This window comes from Xiphophorus maculatus, chromosome 4 (assembly GCF_002775205.1).
Source record: "Xiphophorus maculatus strain JP 163 A chromosome 4, X_maculatus-5.0-male, whole genome shotgun sequence".
NCBI lineage: Eukaryota > Metazoa > Chordata > Actinopteri > Cyprinodontiformes > Poeciliidae > Xiphophorus > Xiphophorus maculatus.
Genome location: NC_036446.1, coordinates 14,403,243 through 14,427,856, shown reverse-complemented (window position 1 = coordinate 14,427,856; position 24,614 = coordinate 14,403,243). Strand labels below are relative to the sequence as shown.

The window sequence follows — 24,614 nt, the reverse complement described above, 5'->3', positions numbered from 1 at the left end:
TCCGTTATCCAGCATCAGAAAAAACTGGACTCAGTTCCAGTTTCGCCGAACTCAGCTGTTGAATTATTCAAATCTAGCCGTTAGGAAAATCAGAATCTGACAAATTTGATCCAATTTACAAGCAGAGAGACGGAACTGGAGGAATTTTACTCATGTCCACCACATTTGGACAAAACAAGACATTATTCAAAGTAGAACAAAATTTAATGGAACACGAGTTATGAGATTTCACAAGGTATTTCTGGACTTATAGGAGTTGAGTATTAGAGGGTGTATGTGTGCTAATCTTGGTTCGTCACAGTAGCCAGCAGTCAAACACACCATACCGTCTCAGCAAAGTGTCTGCCTCATGCATATTCATTTGGTCCATCTCCACCTACTGCTGGGGGGAAGGGGGGTGGTTACCTTTCTGACTACAAAAAAGCTGCAGTGCCAGTGCATTCCTTTTAACTGACCCGTTGTGTGATGGAAAACCTTAGACAGTGCAAACATCTTTATCCCAAAAAGGAAAAATATATTTTTGTTTTGCTTTTTTGGAAGCACTTGACCTTGCCAGCGAAGAAGCGGTAAAATGACTCGTTTTTATTTGCATCTACGTGCGACTCTCACCGTCCCTCCTGCGGGCCTCCTCCTTTGTCGATTTCTGCTGCGCTGTGACTTTCGGCACCGTCAGGCCCCTCTTAGAATTCAGCTTCTCTGATTCGTCGCTGATGACGGAACCGTCTTCACTTGGCAACTTGCTGCGAGTAACCATAGCAACAGGAAAGGCGGTAAGTTCCCAGGAAGCTGGGCTGGCAGCCAGGTTATGTCATCCCTTCCTTTTTACAACCTCACCTTTTCCCTCCTATCCACTAAAGCTCTTGTAAATTTATTATAATGTGTTTAACAAAATTAAATAAATTGCAAAACTATTATCCATGTTTACAGAATACTTCTTGCACGGTCAAGCTGTCTTACCGGATTTAACCTAAATAGCATAAAACAGACAAATGCTCAGCTTTATAGACAAATGCTTCTCAAGAAACAAAAGAAATATTATTTAACACAAAAAACAACAAAGTCCATCTGAAGGATTTGACAGTGCATGATGGAGTTGTCACAGAACAGAAGGTGGTGACAAACTAGTGAGTAAAAAGAAATACTTGATACATGTGAAGTAATGTCATTAATGTAAAATACATTAAAATGAATTAACTGCACACTTAAGTGAGATTTGTCAACACTATCACTGAAAGAGTCAGGCTGTCAGTTAAAAACTCTGATGGAGTTGACAAAATGCCAAACTACTGCAATTTATATGATGTTATTCTGAAAGAGGCCATATTGTAGCTCATCAGGTCCATAAAATCTTTACAGTTTACTAAAATTAAGCATTTATTTCACAAAATTTCATCAAAGTTTTGTAAACTGTCAGTTATGGTGTTGACACATCATGGTGGTGTTGAACAACTTAAGAATAAAACAGAAGAAACAACTAAAGAATAACATAAGCTAACTAGAGCTGCCTATCCCTCTTGGCAAAAGAAGAGAACGAAAGACATCATGGGGTCCTCAGAAGTTCTGATGCCCCCCAATAATGCCTGATTTTTTGCATTCTTTTTATGTATGATGGTGTTGACAAAAACTTGGGACAAATTTCAATGGAATTGTAAAATATATAAAAATGATTTTTGATTCAATTTATTGATACTTTTACAATTATTTATTTGAATACTTATACTTAATTGTCATAATATATGACCTTAGTACTCCTTTATTTGTTTTAAACTATTATAATGTATTGAGTTCTGCTCCAGGACAGGGGATTTTACAGACACCATCCACCTACTACAATGTTTAAAATAAAAAATATTCAGCAAACACCAGGAAAACATGGCTCACATTAGTCAGATATTTGAAAAAATTATATTTTGTGTATATTTTATACAAATTTTGTGCTTTATCCATAGGACCTGTTTTGTCCCTCTTCTCAAGTATTACTGTTTATTACACACAAATTTTGCTTGTATGTTTAAAAACATTGGTAGAGCTAAATATCATTTCACTTGTGTCAAATTCATTTATCTTAGGTATATTTTTATTAGCAACTAAAAAAACTGCAAAATAAGAAAATGATCTCCAAAATACACCGCTGTTTTTGTTTTGTTTTTTCTGTGTGAATGAATGTGCGTTTTTAAAGATTTTGTGGAGCTGATCATCTTCATCCACATTCGTCAGGCGGAAAGCAAGCAGAGAGAGGGAATGGAGAATGCAGCAAATGTCCTCAGGTTGGCATTTGAACCCTTGCTGTGTCGAAGGCCAGTAGCTTCTCACCCACTGTATATTGATTATTCATTTATGTCACATACTGTAGCTGGAGAAACAAGCAAATCCTGGAATTAAAATAGGAGAAAAATTTGCTAATTTCAACATTTTTAAAAGCCTTAGAGATTATGACTTTTATTACTCTAATAGAACTGCAACAAATTCTGCAATTTCTTTGAATAAATATGTCAGAAAATTACAGTGAGTTTAAGATTTGCTTTTTCAACCTATAGTGCAATACGCATTTCGTATTGTATGGTTGAGCATATGTTGAGTATGTTTCTAACAATGTGTATTCATGTCTAAAGTGAGCCACGACTACTTTACAAATTAACTGCACAGTTGTATTCATACTTGTTCCCATGACTTCAAACACTGCAGTGTTTGCTGGATTTAGAGCTAATCAGTCCTTAGCTGAAAATAAAACTACAAGACTGGCTGTGAGATCAAAGAATTATGGTCTAACCTCTAATAGTCTGTTAAAATTGATAACAGCAATGAAAAACTCTAAAGCAGGCAATGCTGCAGAGAGAAAGACACAAAGAAGTGTAACGAGTTTAGTCTAACGGAGGTGTGTAGTTCACTTTCACTGAATGAAAATTGTGAATAGAAGACAAATGAAGTGCAGGATTTTGTATCCACCAAGTATGAATGCATGGATTTTTTTATTAGTGTGTTCGTCAAATATTGCAGCTGAAACTTGGTGTAACTTTAAATAAAACTGAATTAGGAAATTAAGAAACTTTAAAGTATAATCTGAGCAATTTGGTATCAACAGCTGCTGCTTGAGAAAAATAAAATTGATCAATTTGATTTAAAAAAATCTACCTTTTAATGTCAACCATAATACATACTAAACAATAAATAAATAAACAATAGTCGATGAACTTTGAGTTCTCATTTTTATTGCTAATCTTAACAGGGGCGCCCCCTGTTGGGGGGTAATAAGCAGCCGTATACATTTGTTAAACCCCTAACAAATCTTTCTGAGTGGCAAAACTTATTTCTCTGTTTATCTGTTTTTTATTAATTTATTTATTCATTCATTCTTAACATCTGTCTCTCATTACTAGCCTCTTCCATCAACAATACCAGAATTACTAATTTAGGTCAAAAAGTAGGTGTGTTGAAGTATTTCAAGGTCAACATTTCTGAGGGGCTGAAAAGTACCTTTTACATATCAAATTTAGTACCATATATAAACTTAAAGAAAATGTTTAGGATATTTAAAGAAATACATCTTATCTTTTGTTTTTCATCAAACATTCATTTTTGATTCGGCCAAATGGCTTTTGACATTACTTTACTACTACTATATTACTAGTGCAGTGTCCACAATGGCTAAATATCAAATGCAAAATCACTTTCTCTTCAGTGCAAGATCCTTGCACTTGTTGGTCTGTCTTTCCCCACATTTAGTTATAAGCATGCCACTTACAAAAATATGTAGAGTATTTTAATATAAAGCAAATGTTATTTATATGTGTTTATAATGTTCTTGTACTGTTATGCTTTCTGGCCAGTATTCTAGGTTGCAAAATACATATTTGTTTCAAAAGAAGTTTTACACTGTAGAAAAATAAATAAAAAAAGCTTTTTAACTGCATGGTATTGAAAACACCAGTTGCTTTGGCCATGCTCTCAATATGCTATGATGCACAAATCAAAATGATATTTCCAACTAGACTGAGGTATTGCTTCATCTTCATTTTTAAAAAACATTTTAGGCTCTAGTGTCCTCTTTTGAACAGTGAGGAAAAAGGGAGGAGAAAGACAGGAAACGACATCAAATAGCCTGAGATAGGGAATCAAACCCGAGATAACCATGTAGAGAAATATAGCCTCTGCAAATTGTGCGAGTGCTCTAACAACTGAACGGCCCAGCAGCCCTGCTTCATCTTTTTTCAAAAAGACTAAACCAAAGCTATTGATATAATATTCAACATTATGGCTTTGACACAGTTTTGAAAAATAAAAGGGTAACATACTGTAGAACATAGTTTGAAGAGAGGAACGGTGGGAGTATCTTACCTTTTGTGTTTGTCAGCAGTGTGACTTTTTTTGTTGGCTGTCCCATCTTGTTGCAGTGCCTTTTCTAGCGACAGTGATGTGTCCCGAATTTGTAGGGACATCACTAAAGTATCCTGACTGACAGGCAGCGTCTCCTCATCTCCTCCCTGCTGGCCCAGGTGCTGCTTGGCATAGTCAAATCCCTGGACTGGCTGATGGACGTGTTAGGTAGGAATAAAGAGTGACAGAGAGTTTATATAACTAATTTCTCCCCTTCTGCACATGCAACTCAGTATAAAAAATGCAAAGATATGTATGAGTCCGTCCCAAGATTCACACAGACAAGCATCTCAGCATAGTTGCCAAGTACATCCTTAAAAGTTAGAGGGATTTAAAAAGCGGAACTGGGATTACTGCTCGTCATGCCTTTGAATAGATAAGCTCAGATTTAACTGTGACTTTTCTTCGTGTTCTTCATGGACTTCCTGTCTCTGGTTAAATAAATAAAAAACAGCAGTAGTCAACAAGATGAGATACACCGGTCTTTGTTAAAATCCAGTGATTAAGTTCAGCAGAATACAAGATAAGATAAAGGTGTAAAACCAAGTTGGTCTAAAATTTGGTATTGGTATGCTTATAAATAGAAGACCACTCACACAAATATATGCTGAAAAATTTACGACAGTTGTCATCTCAGAGTCATAAATTGTCTGACACATATCACAGCCCAAGAGCAGCCGGGCCAAACTGCAAAATCAATGTGTTATATACTCCCGTTGAACGTTCATCTTCTTTAGCACACACTCACACCCAGACTCCGAGAGTTTTATTGAAAGTGCTGCTGTTGCTAGTCTTTGAAGAAGAAGCACTAACAAGTAAGTATGATAAAAGGGTTCGGTTTGCACATTCCGTATTGCGGAGGGCTTGATGTGAGGGCCTTTTTAAAATTTTAGGAGTCACTATCTTTGAGCATTTCAAGAGCTTTCCTTTGCTTTCATATTCCTTAGTAGCAAGTATTCACAGTGTACTCTGAAAATGAAATATGTTAAATGTCCTGGCAGACCACACATGATATTTAATGAAAATGATTTTAGAGGTCTCTGTTTTATAAAATGAGATAGCAAGATCTTCCTCTGTGTGTGATAACTGCTTAGAATCTGAGTACCTCTTTGGTTTAATGCATACGATTTTACTGCACTCTTTCCTATGAATGAGTCAACAGAGAAAGCGATGGGGTCTGCTGTTAGTTATACTCTGCATTTTAATTTGTCTGCTCCGATATATGCAAACACCAAAACAAGATAAACAAGCATATCATCTCAATGTGAAAGCACTTAGACTTAGTTGACTATAAGGATTTGCATGTACCCAGGCAGAAATGATCTTTCTGCTTAAAACATCCTGCATAACACTGTTGCTCTATAAGGCCTAACCTTTTAAATCCTGCTATCTAGAGACAGCTACAAGAAGAAGAAAGGACAATATTAGCCTTGCTTCCCAGAAAATTGCTTTTTGAAAGCTTTGTTACTCTGAAGTGCTGTTATATCCTTGGTTTTCATCAGCACAGCTGGATTTACTGAACTATCCCAGCAGTGTTCTCTGAACAGAATCCCATTCAAATCCCACGGCAGGCTCAGCTGAGCCTTGGAAATAAAAACACAGATTACTAATGAGAAGAATTACAGAGTAATAGATACCTGGTGATAATAGCTCACGTCTCTCCGATACGCCATCTGAAAACACAAAGGCAGCTGTTTAAAAGATGCAAGTGAGATCTAAGTTTGGCTTCCAGATTATCTGAGATTCTCCCAAAAAAGACTGAAAGAATTAAAAGGATTTAGGTAATGTGCCAAAAAAAAGAAGAATTCAAGGCAGTAATCTCTGCATTATAGACTCTTCATTGGGTTTGGGTTATTTGGTTCAAATCAGTCATATTAACTGTCATTTCTGACATCGGGAACTATTTTAAAAAATAATAAATGAAACAAAGCAAGAACAAGGGACCTAAGAATCCAACCAAAATTTGCAGGAGAGTGATGAAGTTACATTTGGAATGACAGATCAGTGCATTAACACACTGTACAATATCCAGCAATCACAAAATAACTCACAAGAAAGGGTACAATTTACACTCATGAAGTCAAGATTTATATGATGATTCATCAACTTAGGTGGAGAAGGTCAAGAGAAATGTTGTGTAAGAGCAGTAGCTTGGAAACTTAAAAACCGAGGGATTTATAAACATTCTGTGGTGAGTCCAGTGTAATCATGGTTCACCACAATAGTGAATGTGACAATATCTGCAATTCGAAAATCTAACCAACGTTGTTTCTCTGATGTGGTTGGCTGTTAGCCAGCACTGTCATTTCTGCCAATAACTGTGCTGTCAGAATAGTCTAAATTATATTGGTGGGTCAAGGAGTGATTGTGCAACTCAAACTGAGAGTTTGAGTAATAAAAAGTCTCTTCAAATGAATGTTACACATGTCATGTGTGGAGGGTAAACTGGTCAGACAACATCTGACGTCAAAAATGATCTCCATCACACAGGACGAAAACTCACTGCTGCAGATATTTATTGTTGGTAAACATGCCCAAGGAGGTTTGGAGAAATCATTTAGTGATATATTCAATAATATGACCCATGAACAGTAGATCTTTTACATTGACACACAAAGCACAAAAGCACAAATAGAGCGTATTTTCTTAGCTGATTAACTTTATACTAACAAACAACAAATAATTTTAATATTTAGTAAGCATGGAAATTGATAGACCTAGCTGCATAACTAAAGACAAAGGACTGACAGAGGGAAACTTGCCTTGGCTCTGGGATTGAGGTTACCAATGGCGTCAGCTTTAAAGTCGTTCTTGTTCTTTTTGCACAGCACAGCTGTGATGATAATAATGATGAGTGTTACCACTGAGATCGGGGCCAAAACTGCAGCAATAATCCAGAGGTTATTTGGAGGGTTCTTGACCACAGCTGAAAAAGCAGAAAGACGTTTTACCGTTTCTTAATTAAGTAGACTATAAGACTGTGACAGAAACATTTGGTCCACAAGTGAATTACTGTAATTTCTGGACTAGTGTGCGCACCTGCATATCAGCCTCATTCAATAACTTTAAAAACATTTTTTTAAACTTATATATAAGCTACACTTGTGTATCGGCCACAAGTATCCATGTTGTAACATGAGATATTTATACAGAAAGATGTTACACAGAAAGATCTTTATTAAAGTATTATTTACAGCTTTTTTATTTCAGTACTATACACAAATATGTACTAAATGTTTTTCTGAACATGGCTGCTTAAGACAAAATAAAATATAGTAGCCTACCAGGAACAGTCACCGATTGCTATCTTCATCTTCCTCCTGTGCACTAAAACTAGTAAAGTCGCCTTCTTCAGTGTTGGAATCGAACAACCTCAGAATTACTTTGTCACACGCTTCCTCAGTCTCTTTCATTTTCCCTCTCAATGTCTCTTTCGTCTCTAGTCAAACATCCATATATTGGCCGCATCATTGTTGCCATAGTGTTCAAAATGTGTGAAAAAAGTAGTGGGTTATAGTCCAGACATTTACGGTAGTTGCAAAGATTATATAAGAATAGAGATTTTAAAGCAATAACAAAAGGCGACATTCTAAAACATGCGGAATCATTAATCACCCTCGCCAAGTGACATTGTGCAGCTCAATCTGATATACAGAGGCTCTGACTCAGCTATTGAAGGCTACAATCTATGAGAAAACCCTGCGTGTGTGCACCCTTTCTCCACTTCTCTTTCCCTCTTAGCGTTGAGCAGATCTGCAGCCCCAAACAAACACTGTCCCACTGGGAGCATTTCAAGGAGATTACAGAGCAACCCTTTTTTCTGGGCCCTTCACCCCAGCGCCGGCTCTTCTTTCCAAACCGAGGGTGAATCACATGTTTTCATTTACCTTACTGTGAAGGGTTCATTAAAAAGTTCTTTGTGGTCAAACATGCTAGAGAGGAAATGTGCTTACGTTCTGCTTGCACCTGGACAAAGTAGCCCAGGGTGAGTGCCATGGTCTGAGAGTCCACTGTGTTCAGGATCTTGGCAGCTGACGTGCCAGACAGAGGAATCCCATTATGCTGGACGTAGTAAGTCATCTCTGCTGGATTCTTTAACCCGGACGCTCTGCGGATGCTCACCATCTGGTTGAAGACAACATGTCTTACGCCATAGTCATCCGAAATGATACAGTAGGTCAAGCAGTTAATTACATTTTTGTGCAATTCTGCTTTAATGACTAAACTGAAATGTTAAGAGCAGTTGTTTAGTGAAAAGTCTCTGGCTTGTTTTGATGGGCAATTAGTAAATGATGAGCTAAGAAGCTCCCTAATTATGAGGCACTGGCCACAAGTACTCATCTCGAGTGATATAAACGTGTTTATCAAAGTGTACGTCTTATGAAATATTCATAGCATTTGAAAGAAGCCAACATAAACAATTTCATTTCACTGACTTCTCATAAACATGCAAGGGCAGTCTGATAAAATATCAGAGAAGACAAAATAAGCTGATGCCTGCTGTTTTAGTACCTGGACGGTGAAGCTGCCCACAGTTGTGGCTCGTCTAAAACGAGTGCCCTGTTGCCCTGCCAACACAAACAAGTCGGCCAACCGCTGCTCCATTAGACTGGCAAAGCTTTGGTACTGTCCCTCCAGGCTGGCATTATCAACATCCTGGATCACTGCAAGTTCAGTCATAAGGCAGAGTGGAGAGATGGTTAAGACAGATAGTAAGCTGTTCTTCAGGGCAAAAAATAAAAAAGAACAAGAAGAAGGTAAAAAAATGTGCATGTGTCCTTCTGGTTTATACAGCCTAAAATGTGTAGAGAAAACTTAAAAGGGACAAGCAAAATAAGTTGAGTGTTTTCACGTTTGGGGAAAATAAGTGATACTAAAAGTGTTACGTCCTGACAACTTACAACGTTCAAACAGAACTGCAAAGAACTTATGAATTAGGATATGTGGATGCTTCATAAACTTCTTCATTCCTGCATCAGAGAAGACAACAGCAAAACCCTAAATGCGCTTTCTGCTGGGAAACTGGATCCATAAACACGTTTTATTAAGTATGCCTCATTACTAGGACAGGTTTGGGCCTAGTTTTGACTATAGATCTGCCTTAATTCCTCATTTCCCCATTCTAATATTCGATTTAACTTAAAGTTGTCTTCACTATGTTTAGGTTCCTGTATGCATTGACTTGTTGCCATATAACATGCGATTTAAGCTATTAATTATAAACATTTCCAGTTATTTTGGCATTATCTGAGTCACTGAAAACTTTCTCATTATCATCAAAATCATTTACCAAATTCAACCAAGGAGTTAAAACCTAAGCAAGAATATACTTTTTTTTTTTTTATCTTAAAGAAGAAATGTTGAGCTTTATCTCCAAAGACTTGTGGATCAGATTCCATATTCTCCCAGACTATCATGTTCTGGTAACAAAAAATATATAAATTACTGTATAAAATTGGCATAATATATGTTTGAATTTTAAGATTTTAAGCAAACATTGTATTTTGAGAAACCAAAATGTGTTCAAATCTAATAATTTAACATTCAAAGGTCTGTTAAAATCTATGAATTTGATGTGATCTAACAAGTAAAAAAAGACAAGCTGGCACAGAAAAATAAAGTGGCTTTTATTTACCTTTCTTACTAATGCTAAACAAAAGAAAGAAAGAAACCTCCACACAGGTGCTCCACTTTATCGAAAACTGAAAAAGCATTTCTGTTGATTGTATGTCGTGTTGAGTGGGAGTAGATCTCATTACGGCGGTGCTGACCTTGTATTGACTCAGCCTAATATTGCAGCATGTGCAGGTTAAGAGCCACAAAATCTGATCTGAGAGACTCATACCTGAAGCCAACGTACAAATATGCATTCAAACATTGAGATTTATTCTTTGATAATATTATTTTGGAACAGTAGAAGATACTTTAGAAAATTAGACACCACTCTCCCAAAAGAGAATATTTAAATTAAATTAAAATATTTAAAATAATCAAATAAAAAATAATTAATTTTACATTTGTTAAAGTTAATTTAAATATCATATCAGTATGCTACATCCTGTAATTATATAATTAGAAAAATCCAAAATATTCCTATCACTTCCAGAAAGAAGAAAGATTGTTCAATTTAAAAAGTTACTTTAAACCTGCATGTGCAAATGTATGTATAACTTTGGCTTTAACTGTCAGACCAAAGTGAAAAAAAAATGAACACAAGCAGACTTTTCTCAAGTTTTAACAAATTATGCTTTAATTCCATCATGTAAATAATACAACATTACTTCAATAATGGATGCATGCCTGATAAATGCATTTTGAGACACTTCAGAAAGTTTCAGAAGATGATTTTTTTTTCTTTACCCAATTAGAGCAATGACATCCTTACCTGTGACAACCCAGAAGTCTCTGGTTTCAACAGACGTGTTCAGATTGTGGTATTCAAGTGCTGCAAAGACAAAGAAACATTAGCATAACGTCCTATTTTAAAGCTTTAATCTTGTGCACTTTGACTTTATAAAGCTTTTCTTATGCCAAGTGATACATATTTGATTTGAGTGATTAAAAGGAAACATTTAGAATAATTTAAATGGTTTTGATTACCCTGTGTCTGAGATGAAATGGTTGACACATATTTTGTATTTGAGAAAGAGTCCTGTCAAAATTTCCAGAAACATCACAGGGGTAGGCAACAGTTTACACTTTTCCCCTTTTTTTTTTCTTGTCTGTGGTTGAGATATCTGTTCAAAGCCTCGTTATCTCTGGATGTCAGACAAATAGAGACGAGACGATGTGCTTAAAGTCGTATGAGTTCTGGTTGTGTCTATTCTCTTACATGTATTTCCTGCCTGATTAAGCTCCTGTGCCGGTGGGGCTTGGCACAGTGGTGTTTGGAGGGAATGCTGCATCAGTGGCCTCTTAAAGCAGACTTGCATAAGTGCACACTCAGGCATGTCAGGGGGAGATGGGCGAGGAGCGAAAGGGTGAGAAGAAGAGCAATGGTAATAGATAGGTCGGAAAAACTGTCAGCAAAATCTGCTGTAGGCAAGCTTAGTTGGACCATCAGAGACAAGGATTCAAATCAAACTGTTTACAATAAGGGGCGGAGGAATAAACCATTAAAGGGCTTTAGTACTTTTTTTTTTTAAAGCAAAAAATATATATTTTGATCCATAAAACAATTTTTACAACAATAATTCATTTTCCACCTATAATTGCTTTTTAATTGCAGACAAAAAATTCCCTGCAGCTTTACTCATGTTCTTGAGAGAAATAGATTAAGAGCGGCGAGGGAGTAAAAGAGCTGAAACATGCAGTCCAGCTTACACAAGAGTCACACAGCAACACAGAGCTGCAGGCATGCACTTTTGAGTCATGTGAGATCCCAGGTCTGTTCTGTAGGACCAGAGCTCAGGGTGGTGGAAAATCACCCACTGTTTATTATTTGCTGCAATAATTGCCTTTGAAATGAGGGAGCATTGTCTGCCAGAATATGCTTGTGCCACCCATATAGAGGATAACATTATGAATAGTTAAGGCATAACAAAAACAAGTACAATAAATGACAGCTATCCAAAGTATTTGTGGTATTTCATTTGTGTTTGAGTTTCTTTCAATGTCAGTTCCTGCATCTTTTTCAGGGGAGATTGTCTTCATCTCTTTGCTTGGAAAACAAAATGGATCTGTAGTTAACCAAATCTTTCAGATTAATTTCACCAACGAAGTACAAAAAGAAACTAAAGAGGCTCTTCATTTTGGCTCTATCAGACATCCAATTTATCTTCATTTAACCAGAAAATAAACTAAAAATCAAGATCATAAGAAAAATTATTTCCAGATTGAATTTTGGCGACAAATCCTAACCTTCTGTTCTTCTCAGATTGGAAAACAAAACCTCCATATGTTTTTAAATAAATATCTATCTTCTTGCCTTGTCTGCCGCTTATAATCCACCACAAGTTCCACACACTCATCTCATAAAGTCAGGGAAAACTTATGCAACCACATTTTATTTACCAGGCTGAGCTGCTTATCCACCATTTGCAAATAAATCACATATCTACAGTGATGAAAAATATGCAACCAAGACAGTAAATGATTAGTGATACACTCCAGATTACTTTTAGTACTACACTGTAGAGATTCATAGCAATGAAGCATAAATGTTTCTGCCGAGGACACACCAGCTGCAAATCAAGACATAAAATGCTTTCAGATAAACACATTTTATTTAAAGTAACATTACTGATTAAAAATAAACTTGTTTCTCAATCCTGACAAATGTTATCCATTCACTCTGGAGTGCCAGGGGAAATAATAAAACAATGCAATATAGGTTAAGCTACAAAATATACCATGAGTTATTCATTCTTTAATGCAAATAACTGACTCTAATTGTTTTTGATTTTGATTTAAATTTTTCAAAAAAACAGAAATATTCAGAGTTCTCGTTTGTATTTCTTCTGTTAGTATATTTGTGAAGATTATATATGCATAAGTTTTATGATCTTGTACATTTTTAATTTTAATGAAAGCTTGTTATCTCCAAATCATTCAAGCAGACGCATCATTCAACAAACTTTTATAATCTACAGCATAATGTTTCCAACACGAAGATGTTTTAACAAGCCTCCAGTTTTCTGTTACTCAAAACGATGGTAAAATATGGTCTTTAATCACTACATTTCATCAGTTTTATGTGTGGTTCGAGAAAGAACAACTATAACCTAATGTAAAGAAATAGGAGCTGGATGTGATGGGCATGCTTCCATCTGCATGTATTAAAAGCATCCAGTATCCAGAATTTTTCTTGTTCAGTTTTGGCAAAGTCACAAAGACTCAGAGACATTGTTTTTATAGATTTTCTGCCTGAAAGTAGACTCAAACATGAAAAGACAAAATTAGCTTGTCTTTCTTTTTTTTTTTACCACAACCCTAGACTGTTGCAAGCCAGAATCTGAGGTTTCATCATGATGGATGTCAAGTGGTAAAAGTATTCAACCATTAAAAATTCTCATTTTGCACAACAGTTTCCTCTTGCGACAACTATGCAACAAATAATTGTAGCATTCATGATTTTCTCCTGTTAGATGTTGGCAAAAGTTTGTTTCAACTGGACTTAAGTCAGAAGTTTCACATATTTACCAATCTTCTCAGTGAAAGTCTCAGTTCTAAAGACACCATCTCAGGGCATTTCTTCGAAATATCACATCTGTCACAGGACTGTGACAGACACATTGCTCCAAGTGCTGTCTGTTGCCAGAGGCAGGAAAAAAATGCTCTCAAGGCTGTGATCAGCCACAAGGTATAACAGAAAAGCAAGTCTCGGTTGTGACTCATGCTGCTCAAATGTCTCAAGCATCAAGTCCTTCGTGATTTTGAGCGTTATTCTACACATAGCAAAAGTCCAGTTTTGCAAAAGCTGGGGAAATACAGGCAGCACAGAGGAAAACAGCACAGACAATTAAAAAGGTGTAGTTCAAATCACGGACACCTGTATTGACTGACACTGTACCTTTACAACTGTACAGTGTCAGTTGTACCAACTAAAACCTTGAGATAGGTTTTAGTTTATCAGTCCAGCTAATAAGTACAGGTTTACATTTTACCAAAAAGAGGGCAAACTATGCACAGAGTTTCACTGTGTGTCTATGTTGCAATATTGAGTACAGCTCACCGGCATGATGGGAAACCTTAGAGCCTAATCAGAGTAGGTTCATTTAAGGTAAATATGTTTGGCAGACTGACTTCTTTACAGTGGGGACTACAATGCATTAATTTAAATTAATTAATCACATATATTTTAACGTGTTACAAATATTAAAGCAATTATTTGCATCAGGTTTTTTTTTACATGCAAAGGTTCTGGCCGGAAACAGTAGCAGTGGACTACCAACCCGCTTCTTTTGGCTCATTGGGGGTTAACTTTTGCTATTTGATGGAATGCTGGAAAAGGCTATTGTTGTTTGCGAGTGGGGAAAACAGCGTCGGAGCATCCAAAATATAATCACAACGTAACACATGCTGCAGCAAGCACAGACATCCCAACGCTAGAGCCCACAGTCCACATTTCAAAAGAAATATTTCTTTGAAGAATTTGCATGAATTATCATCGGATCCTGAAACACTTGAAAGCTGAATGCCTATAATTTTACTTTCCACAACATTGATGGTTGAATAAGCTAAATAATAGATTAAAAAGAGTAATATATTTGTTGTTGAGCTCATATGTTGATTCATTCAATAATTTGGCAGTAAAAAGGGTTTTTAAATTGAAAAGGTTGCTTATTTTGTCAACAGACAGCTTTCTATTAAAATGCGATTAATTGCGTTTAATTAGGCACAGACCCTGAAATTAACTCGATTAAAGTTTTAATCTAACCCCAACACAATTTTTTTTGCAAGAAATGCACCTGAACAGCTAGCTTCTCTTTACCCTTCCAAATCTACAGAGTTTGTAAAATAAAATCTGAATAGCTTATCAAGATTGCATGGCTGTTATGTTTACAAAAAGTATTAGGAAAGTCTTTATGAGAAAAGAAACCATTTCTGTAAACATTCTAAATTTTAGCACAGCATCTTAGTGAAATTATTAAACTAAAACAAGTGAAAATTCTTGATTAAAAAAAAAGATATATAGACGAATGTAGTGCAGTAGAAATGTATCATGTATTATTCATGATGTCTCGCTTTAAGAGATGGTAATTTAAAGCATTAACTTTGAAAAGCTAATTACAGAAAAGAATATATATTTTTAAATTGCGTTAATGTGGTTTGTAAATGAAAATGACGCAGTGTTTAAATAATAAATATCAAATGTAAAAAGGCAAGTGAGTGTTCTACTAGTGTCAAAAATGAAAATGAGAGGAGTACCACTTGATGAGAGAGTTAAAGTATAAACAGTGCACAATACAAGAAATGTGGGAAAAAAAACATTTTTGAGAGCATACTTTATGTCTACAGAGCTTCAACATTTAAAACCTAAAATTAGAGAATATCTGTGGTTGTATGGGCCATGCAGACAAGATGAGAAAACGATCAGATGAAAATGTGATCAGAGAGCTCTCAATCCAGATGTTTTATCTTTGCTTTTATTTCCACCATTTAGGTAATAATGCTGTATTTATACTCACTGGAGAGGAATGTTAAGAAAAAATAAATTTCATATAAAGAAAATGTAACAGCGGCTGTATCTTAAAGGTAGGAAGAACCACAGCATCATAGGATAACTACAATATACCAGTTCTTAATAAACCAAGACAGATTCCTTTGTTAGTGTATATATTACTTTTCATTTATGACTATTATGGACTCATTCATTTAAAAAAAACATTTGCTCAAATTAAATAACTTTTCTTATTTTCATACATTGCTTTTTGAAAAAAAATGTGATTAATCACAATTAGCTAAACACAAAGCCTCTTATTAGTTAGATTCTTTTCATCGCATCCAACCACTACTTGCTTCTTTTTTTTTATCTTAGACCTTTGCCTGTCGTATTTCTTTTTGCGGAGACACACTGGACTCCCACTGGGACTACTGTTTAGTCTCCTGCTGATTCCTGTCACTGCTTATTTATCTTTGCACTTTTAAACAGATGAAGACTGAATATTTCCTCAAAAGCTGCAGAACAGTCGCGAACACGGGATCACTGGAAACCAGCAGTCATTTAGGCTGACGGGCACTTTACAAGACGGACTCAGAGGCTCCATGTGGACCACAGCTCATAAAAGCTTTCTCTAAATTAACACAATAGATTTGAGGCTACCAAAGAAACACTCCCTAATGAAATGCATGCACTCTTTGCAGCAGCTGAATTTGGTATTAACACATTTATTTCAGACTAGAAAAAAAACTGCAACTTACGCTCAGCAATAATAAGAGGAGGATAGAAGAGGAAGTAGCCCACCAGCTCAGCAGAAAACTGACCAAGAAGGTTGGAGGCAACTGTTCCATTAAGAAATACAGTCCCGTTCTTTACAGTGTAGACTAAAGACACAGCAGGAGAGCCTGGTGTCTGAGACACACTCAGAATCTAGGAAAAGATGAAAAAAATCCCAGATATCAGTTTAGCAAGAAAACAAGGTGCAGACATAGGAAACGACAGAAGGGAATTGAAAACTACAGAACAGTTAGCTATAAAAGCCAGTACAAAAAAAAAAAAAGCAGCATATTTTTTACTTAAACCTGTCAGTGTCACATTAGCTTTACTACATGGTGCACTTCAATGTGGCAGCGCATTAAATTTAGTAAAAACAGTGGTTCACTGGCATAATTACCATGCATCTGAAAATCAGCCAGTGAAAAAAACAGAAACACCCCAATTCACGAGGGGAGAATTTTGCACAAATGGTGAGCAATTTGCATCTGTTTGAAGCTGCCAAATCTTATAAAACGCCAGATGACTAACAGTAGCAGAGCAGCCCAGCCCAGGCAAATTAAGGTCACCGCATTACCTGAACTGCGAGTCGGCTTTTAGCGCTGAGAACTTTGGCCTGTGCCTCAGAAAAGACCTTCTCAAGTCTCTGTTCCATCGTTTGTAAGAAGCGACAGGATCGGGGGTCGTCACCTGAACCCACAAACTGCAACACTGCAACACAAAGAATGGCACAATGTAAAACTTCATGGGCTGCTAGAACTTAGTTTAGATGTACTGTGTATGGTTATAAACTTTACTTTACACACATGTAATGTGTCATTTTAGTCTCTGATGTGGTGTGACAAACGAGCATTTTTCTCTTTTCAGGGCAAAGTCACAGCAGGGGGAAAAAACACTATGAAGTCTCAAGCTGCTCTGTGACACGCTTGTTTTCACCCTGAGTGAGAGTTGGCTGACCTGTTTTCAGCTGGAAGCCAGTGGCGGGGCTGGATCTCCACAAAGCAACAGGAAGAGGCAGGGCTGTCACCATGGGGAGGTACTGTCGCAGGTCTGCAATCAGCTTATCACGGCCGTAGGACATCAAACCCTCTGCTACTACAGAGGGAGGGTAAACTGTCTCCCCTCCTGTCACGTGATAAGCCACCGTCATGTTGGGAGAGCCAAAAACCGTCTCCACCTGAGATAGTTGAGTTTAAAAAACAGGAGACGGCTGTTTACAGATATACCAAACATAATTCACATATAGCTACTTATGTAAGCAATGTGAGTTGGTGAAGTGTCCCTTCGTTAGGTTGAACAACAGCTCAATAGTTTAAAAAAATTAAGTTAAAAATGTGCGGGCAGTGTAGAAGGCACAGCTGTGATCCCCACTTTTTAAGGATTCTTTATCTTACTGTTATGGAGTGTTATGGTATAGACGTACTCTATTATTAAATGGAATTTGTCTAAAGTTATCTTGCCACGTCAGTAAAATAACAAAAACTCAGAGGGAAGATTTGTATGAAAAAAAAAGACTGCTAAGATTTTACATGATTGTTTACCATTTACTGACAAGGGTACAGATTAAAAAAACCTATAGACTAAAATAAAACAACTAGAATCAAAACCTGAACTGATTCAAACTTTATCAAAATGTTAAAGCATATTAATGCAAACTTGAAAGGTATTTTGAACCACTCAGACCTTCATCCATTCTGATTGAAAACCTTAGCTCTATCTGAAGAAAAGACACCCAGGTCATGATGCAACTACCACCATCACTTACTCTGGATATGCTGTTCTTGTGGTGATATTTGATGTGTTTTTATTACCAAATAAATCATTTTGAATGTTAACAATTTGAGGCTCCATTGTATTCTGCTGAGGTCTAAAATGTCCTTGTTCAGGCTCATATATTGTGCAGTCTACATTATCAGATATTTTAGAGGCTAATTCTAAAACATCAACAAATAAAATGGAGTTGGAAAATTACAGTTGTGGCAAAATGAAAGTAGGTTCAATTTTCAGCTTCATGATTAGCTTACCGTGGATACTGACCCAACATCACATACAAATTTTACACTGAAATGTATGTGCCTATAATTTGAGAGAGAAAATGGGAACAAAAATCAAAGGCAAGTCTCTTAAATGTTACCAAATGCCAGTAGGAATCTGTTTATCCACAGTACTGCTGGTACCTCTATTCACAACAAATGTCACATAAATGAAAGAATACTGCAGGCCGTGTGGGATCCAAAATTTCTGTTGTAATTTATCATTTCTGACTACACAGAATAAATCAGGCCACACACTGATACACTAATGGGTACATTGAGTATATCTATCATCATTCAGTTGAAAATATGTTGGCTTTATCTATAGGGTTTTCATGTGCGATGTACTGGTTATTAAATGTGCTTCTTTGAAGAAAAATTGTGATGTTTCAATCCAAGCAAGCCTTTAGCGTATTAACTGCAGTGTGAATAAAAGTGGGTAGCCAGGTGTTATATCCCCATCAAATCCAAGTGGGCTCTTTAAGGCCTACTCATAAATATCCATATTTATGGATATTTATGAGTAGATGTGGAGTAAATAGATAGAACACATTTCCCACAGCACCAATTAACCAACTGCTGGGCAATGGTTTGGGTTTTTACACCAGAATGTAATGAAGTACCTGAGTTGTAGGAAATGCTATTATGTCAAACACCTGCTTTTCTTGCTGTGATACAAGCTCTAGTCCAATAAAAAAATAAATGAAGTCAAATTGAATTAGCAAAAACAGTGAAAATGTTAAAATCTAATAAAAAGACCAAGGTCTCCTAAAAACTATTCTGATAGTCACAGACGAGCAACGGAGGAAAAGACAGTGGATGAAAAATACAGATATGTCACAAGAACCGGTAAGAACTGAGAGGTTGCTGAGAGAAGAACAAAGAGCAAAAAAAAAAAAAAATTATGATAAGGAGACTGTAAACCCCTTAAGTCTTTTAAGAGATGGCTTTTGTTATGAGACCAAGTGTCTAAGTGCTCGAGCTAGAGCTGAAAAATAAATGTGTGCTTTTGCATTTGTGCATCGACACACAGAGTCTCAATGCGTTTTATCAGGAAGAGTTAGACTTTTTCCTGAGTCCTCCTCATCATAAAAGCTGGGATAGGAGCGATGATGGAACTAGGTGTTTTTGTAGGAGAGGTAGAACCATTCACATCTGCTATTGAAACCCATCAAAGAGCCCGAATTGACGATGAGGCCAAAACACTGAGAGCCTCTTGTCTCCGTAGCTGAAAGTTACGACTCTGCCTCCACACAATTCAGCCTTGTTACAAGATCTATGAATAGAGCTCTTTATCATCCCTTCATCCTCTCAGGATCAACCCATGTGAAGGTGCTATTAGGAACAAACCTGTTATTTCCTTCGTGAAGAGTAGGACAGACAGATGGAAAAATAAAACAACTAGCAAAAAAAGAAACATGTAGATCTTTAAATTGGCATTGAAAATTCAAAAATAGTTTTTCAAAATGTTTTTAATCTTTAGTCTTGTGTCATTGAGCTAATTCATAAAATCAGCTCGGCACATTTGTCTCCTCCCAACCGTTTTAGTCTATAATTAAATGCAAAGGCAATTTCCCCAGCTATCAGCTGCTATAAAGGACCCATGCATTGTTCAAATAGGTGACCAAAGTGCACTGAAGCAAAACACCTTTCAAGAACACTGAGAGACACTGAGGGAGAACATGAGCTTCACATATTCAGCAGCCATGTAGAGGCAGAAACACTTATTTCTGCCTCTACATTTCTGGGTTAAGAAATGCAAAGAAAAGAGAGAAAAATGTTATAGCACTGCCCACACTAACTGCAACTTATTACAGACAGAGGGATATTGCTTTTCACACCTAATACGGTTAATTATTACAGAAATATTAAACAACAGGAGCTAAATTCAAGCTCTCTCTGTAGGTAAAACTGATAACACTGATATCCTTGATTGTAAATGAAATCAGTCTAATAGTTCAGCTTTCAGACATTTGCTTGTATATTCAAATAAGACTGAAGTCGTTGCATTTAGGCTTTTAACGCCACAGAAAAGCAAACTTCCACTTTATTTACCGCGGAAGGTTTTATGTTGGCGAGTCACTTTTAAATTGCATACAGTATGTGTCCTTTACCAACAAAACATTCCCAAACTTGCAGTAAAACATTTCCATTTACACTCAATGACTTTGATTTGTTAACGTAAAGACAGACAAACATGCTTGGTAGAAACTATTTGCATCCTGAAGTATTCAACCTTTTTACACAAACCAGCACAACCAGTACAACCATAGATTAATCAACTGTTTAAGCACTTTAACATTTGCTACAAACTACTTAAAATTGAGTAGTGGAGAAAATCGTTCTTGCTTTCTCAACTGAACTTGGGACATCTTTCCCAAGCTGATTTTTCAAATTGAAATTTAAAAATCTTCGGAATAAAAATGGAGCATGTAGTTAAATTGCATCGTTCAAGCACTCTCACAGGATCAGTGAGTAAGAATATTTGAATGTTTTTTTTTTCATTGTTATTTCATTTTTTATTGTTTTTTTTTTGCCTTGTTTTGATATCTGAAATATTAAACAGATAAATAAATTACCCGAAGAGATTATATCGGGCAGTTCTAGCTTTGTTAAATTTGCTCCCTGTAAAACATGGATGTAAAATGTTCCCCTGATAAATATACTTATTAATTGCATAATATTTTCCAGACTGGAAACTTTGCATCTCTATGACAAGAGTACTTGTAGTTCCAGAATTGTGCATAAGAAGAGATGAGAGTTTTTAGCTTTTGAGTCCCATCCTCATGAATATCAGCTCAAGTTCTCAAGAATAGGCCTATTTCCCTTTCTGGAGCTTACAGTGAAAGTTTGTTTGTTTGTTTGTTTTTCCTGAGCCTGCCCTTTAGTTATGCTGCTGTAATTACATTCCACTGAGAGTATGTATATGGAAACTGGCACTATACAAAAACAATGAATCAAAATGATCCACAAGATTTTTTTTTTATGTCTTGTATATGTAAAACAGGGGGAGGAAGGAAATAACTACACTAAACCCATTGCTGAGTTTAACTGCTTTTTCCAAAAGAAATTTTTCACATATTTCTATCTGGCTGTGTTCAGTAATAACCTTGCATAGTTAAGAGGTGCTCTTAATACAAATTCACATCGAGCTGAGGTTTTAGAGGGCTGCAGGAGAGCGGGGAGTTAGGATGCTTTTTGGCACATTGGGAAACATGATTTGTTCCACAAAAAGCTAATCCGAACACAAAGGTCATTTTGTGCATGCACTGGATTTATTATTGGGGAAACACTGAGTGGTTTCATTTAAACTTTATTTTTTTCCCCCCCTTTTTGACCAGATCCAATGTATGCAAAATGTTGCTGCAATACCAGCAATATTGCTGCAGATTGTTTATAAAGACTCTGGTCATCCATAAAAAACTAAATCACATCATTTTCAATGTTGGTACAGTAACTCAAATTTGTGACACCACACTGTGTCTTCTGGGAGCCAGTCAACCTAATTTCTATATTAATCTTCATCTCTTCTGTAATAGCCTACATCAGGGTCCTTGGTATGATTACACACAAGATTACACGCAAGATCCAGTTTTCTTGCAAGGGTAAAATGAGGAACAACTCACCATTGCTTCACTGAACAACTGTTTCTCAAATAGTGAAAAAAATATTCAGCACAAGTAGATTTAGTTCTGCAAAAAATGTAAATACTCCCAACCTGCTGCTGCCATTACATTACATGGGAGCCGTTTCTTTTCTATGAATTCATCTGGTAAATCACATCCAAAGCTTTTTTTAAGCTGCTTCATCCTGTTGACCTTTGCTTCTTCCTCCACAGGCTACGGTTTAACCTCGCCTTCATCCCTGCTGCCCCCCCTTAAATCTGACTTAATCAGTGTCATGTACATCAGTGATGTTGCTCTGTCTGCTGTTTAGTGTGCGTGGAGGGCTGGGTGAGGGGGGTCTTCCTGCTGCTCTCCCTACCGCAGGCATTTTACATTTGCATGAGGAAGGTCAGGGAGGTCCCTAACAGACAAACACCAAAAATAAAAAGAACTTTGGAGACAGGAGGCTGGTGTAAGCACACAATAATGCGCAGTAATCATTTGATTTGTTTGATCATTTATTGGTGTGATCTGCAGATTCTTTCAACTTCTGTGTTATCAGTGAATGTAACAAATCTCTGCAGCCAAACACCAAACACTTCTTCACACACACATAAAACTACACACACATTGTCATATTATATACTGTAGAATAAGCATTCTTACCTGTGCTTGGGCTGATGTGTCATTCAAAGCTTTTCTGAGGCCTTGACTCAGTCCCCTTCGCAAGTTCTGTCTCTGAATGCTATCCAGCCTATTCCGTCTTACGTAGATTGACACAACTAAAACAGACAAAGAAGAAAAGTCAATTTGGAAACAAAGCATGAGAGAAAATAATATTCTTCTTCTCCAGAGTTTTACCTGTTTTCACCCATAACCTCTCAGTTATATTGCACTGTGGCTGTGGAGCCTCTGTGGTCGTGGTGAAAGGTGAGACGAAGACGGCGGTGGCCCCCCTCGGGGGGTTTGCTCTTTGGTTGGGTAATGTGAACGTTCTTCTGCTGGTATAAGTCCTGATGGTTGTGATGGTTCTTCTGGTAACAGGTTTTGGCTGCAGAGTGGTCGTGGTGGTCGATGCCATCATTACTTTCGGAGAAGGCGTGCTAGTGGTAGTGGTGGGAGTTTTTGTAGGCGGCGATGCGGTTGTTATGGTGAGCTTCACAGGGGCTGTCGGAGTATCGTGTTGCGGGGTCACCAGTGATACCTGAGATGTGTTCTCGATGGGCCCAGCAGAAAGGATTATCCTTTCTGACTGAGAAGAGCTTAGACTAACCTCATTTTCTTTGGGGAAAGTGGACACAACTGATTTAGATGTTCCAGCTGTAAGATCATCCATTTCTGACTCTGCAAGAACAAACGTCTCAGTCACTTGTGAGTGATCAGAAGCTAATCTTAAGGTCAAAGCTGGTGAAAACCAAAGGAATGATACTTTCGATGGGTGTAAGTTTGGTGGTGTTGACAATATGTTAGTTGAATAAAACACTGAAGAGATTTTTTATAAGTATGAGGAGGACAACTGAGAGAATGAAGGTGATGGAAAAGCAATTGACTATGATGGAGATTGACATAAGAATGAAGGAAGTGGGTTGATTGTAAAGCTGACCTCTTAGGTTCGGCATTAAAAGTAATGTTTGAAAATGTGACAGCCAAGTCAAAGGCATACTTGGGAAACTGAGTATGGGGCTTTCATGCTCTCATACCTCAATACAAGAAAAGTAGCTTGGGATAGTATTTCATAGTTAGTATTTGTAGAAAAGAAAAGTAGAGACACATCTGAACTCCAGACAGATGTAGCAGAAGTTCCTATAATAACTCTGGCAGTCCACTGGAAGACACGGCAGATCTAGCATGAGCCAAAGGCAAATCAGGACTTTAGTTCTTATAGTTTGAAGTCCCTTGAGCCAAGGTAGAAAATGTATGCCCTCCAAAGGTGAGATACTTTGGAAATGGACTACTGGTGACAGCTGTTGAATCATCCAAATTCAATAAATGCACATTATGCTCTTGTTTGCCTTCCAGTTTTTGATGTTCATGTGATGAGCCATCTGCTGCTAAATTAGATTTAGCACTGTCAAAGCTGCTAGATGCGTTTCCTGCTTTAAAAGCACTGCTTTGAACCAGAACTGGCTTGGTGGCTTTCCGCTTTGTATACAGAGCCATTAGTTTTTTGCCAGAGCTGAAAATAGCACTCGATGTCTCCACGCTGTTGTGTCCATCACTAAAAGAGGTAGTTACTGCAAAGGGAGCGGCTAAGGCAATGGTTTTTTGCTGGCTCAAAATTGAATTTGATTCCTCTCTGCTCATGCTAGTGATTGATCTCACAGCAGAGAAATTAATGTCATTAGTGTCAGGAGGGGTTTTGCTAAAGAGGAAGAAGAATGACTGGCATAGAATTCGATTGAAGGATTTTTAACAGGTTTTAACACACAATCAAAATTTTCAGGTGAGGGCAATTTAGCAGAAGACATTCTGCTACTGTCTATATAAAAGAAAAAGAAACAAAGGTGTCTTTTGAAGTCATAAAAGATAGAAGACTGTAAACTGCCCTGTCTTGTAAAATGCTGAATCTCTGATCATCATAGACTCTTCATTTCTATTGAAAAAAGGGAGTAACATAAATACTTTTGGTATTTCGGTGGAAGTCTTTTGAAGACTGGTTTTTACGTGACATGTCTGACGTTATGTGATTTTGTTTTCTTTCTTGGTAGTCATCTTCGTTCTCTAATC

General features: G+C 36.9%; 1 protein-coding gene across 2 annotated transcripts in view; it reads right to left on the bottom strand.

The window, feature by feature from the left end:
- kiaa1549l (KIAA1549 like) overlaps nt 1–24,614 on the bottom strand; it is a 65,176-nt gene that overhangs the window by 11,533 nt on the left and 29,029 nt on the right. Inside the window, exons 3-14 of one of the 2 annotated variants that reach the window (XM_023332915.1) lie at nt 22,749–23,231; nt 22,554–22,669; nt 17,207–17,426; nt 16,827–16,960; nt 16,237–16,405; nt 10,760–10,819; nt 8,887–9,038; nt 8,328–8,499; nt 7,137–7,300; nt 6,012–6,047; nt 4,336–4,526; nt 610–740 (exon numbers count right to left, since the gene is read on the bottom strand). In XM_023332915.1, the coding sequence (XP_023188683.1) occupies nt 610–740; nt 4,336–4,526; nt 6,012–6,047; nt 7,137–7,300; nt 8,328–8,499; nt 8,887–9,038; nt 10,760–10,819; nt 16,237–16,405; nt 16,827–16,960; nt 17,207–17,426; nt 22,554–22,669; nt 22,749–23,231 (2,028 nt within the window). The remainder of the gene's footprint in view (nt 1–609; nt 741–4,335; nt 4,527–6,011; nt 6,048–7,136; nt 7,301–8,327; nt 8,500–8,886; nt 9,039–10,759; nt 10,820–16,236; nt 16,406–16,826; nt 16,961–17,206; nt 17,427–22,553; nt 22,670–22,748; nt 23,232–24,614) is intronic. The other variant, XM_023332916.1, reaches the window with a different exon arrangement.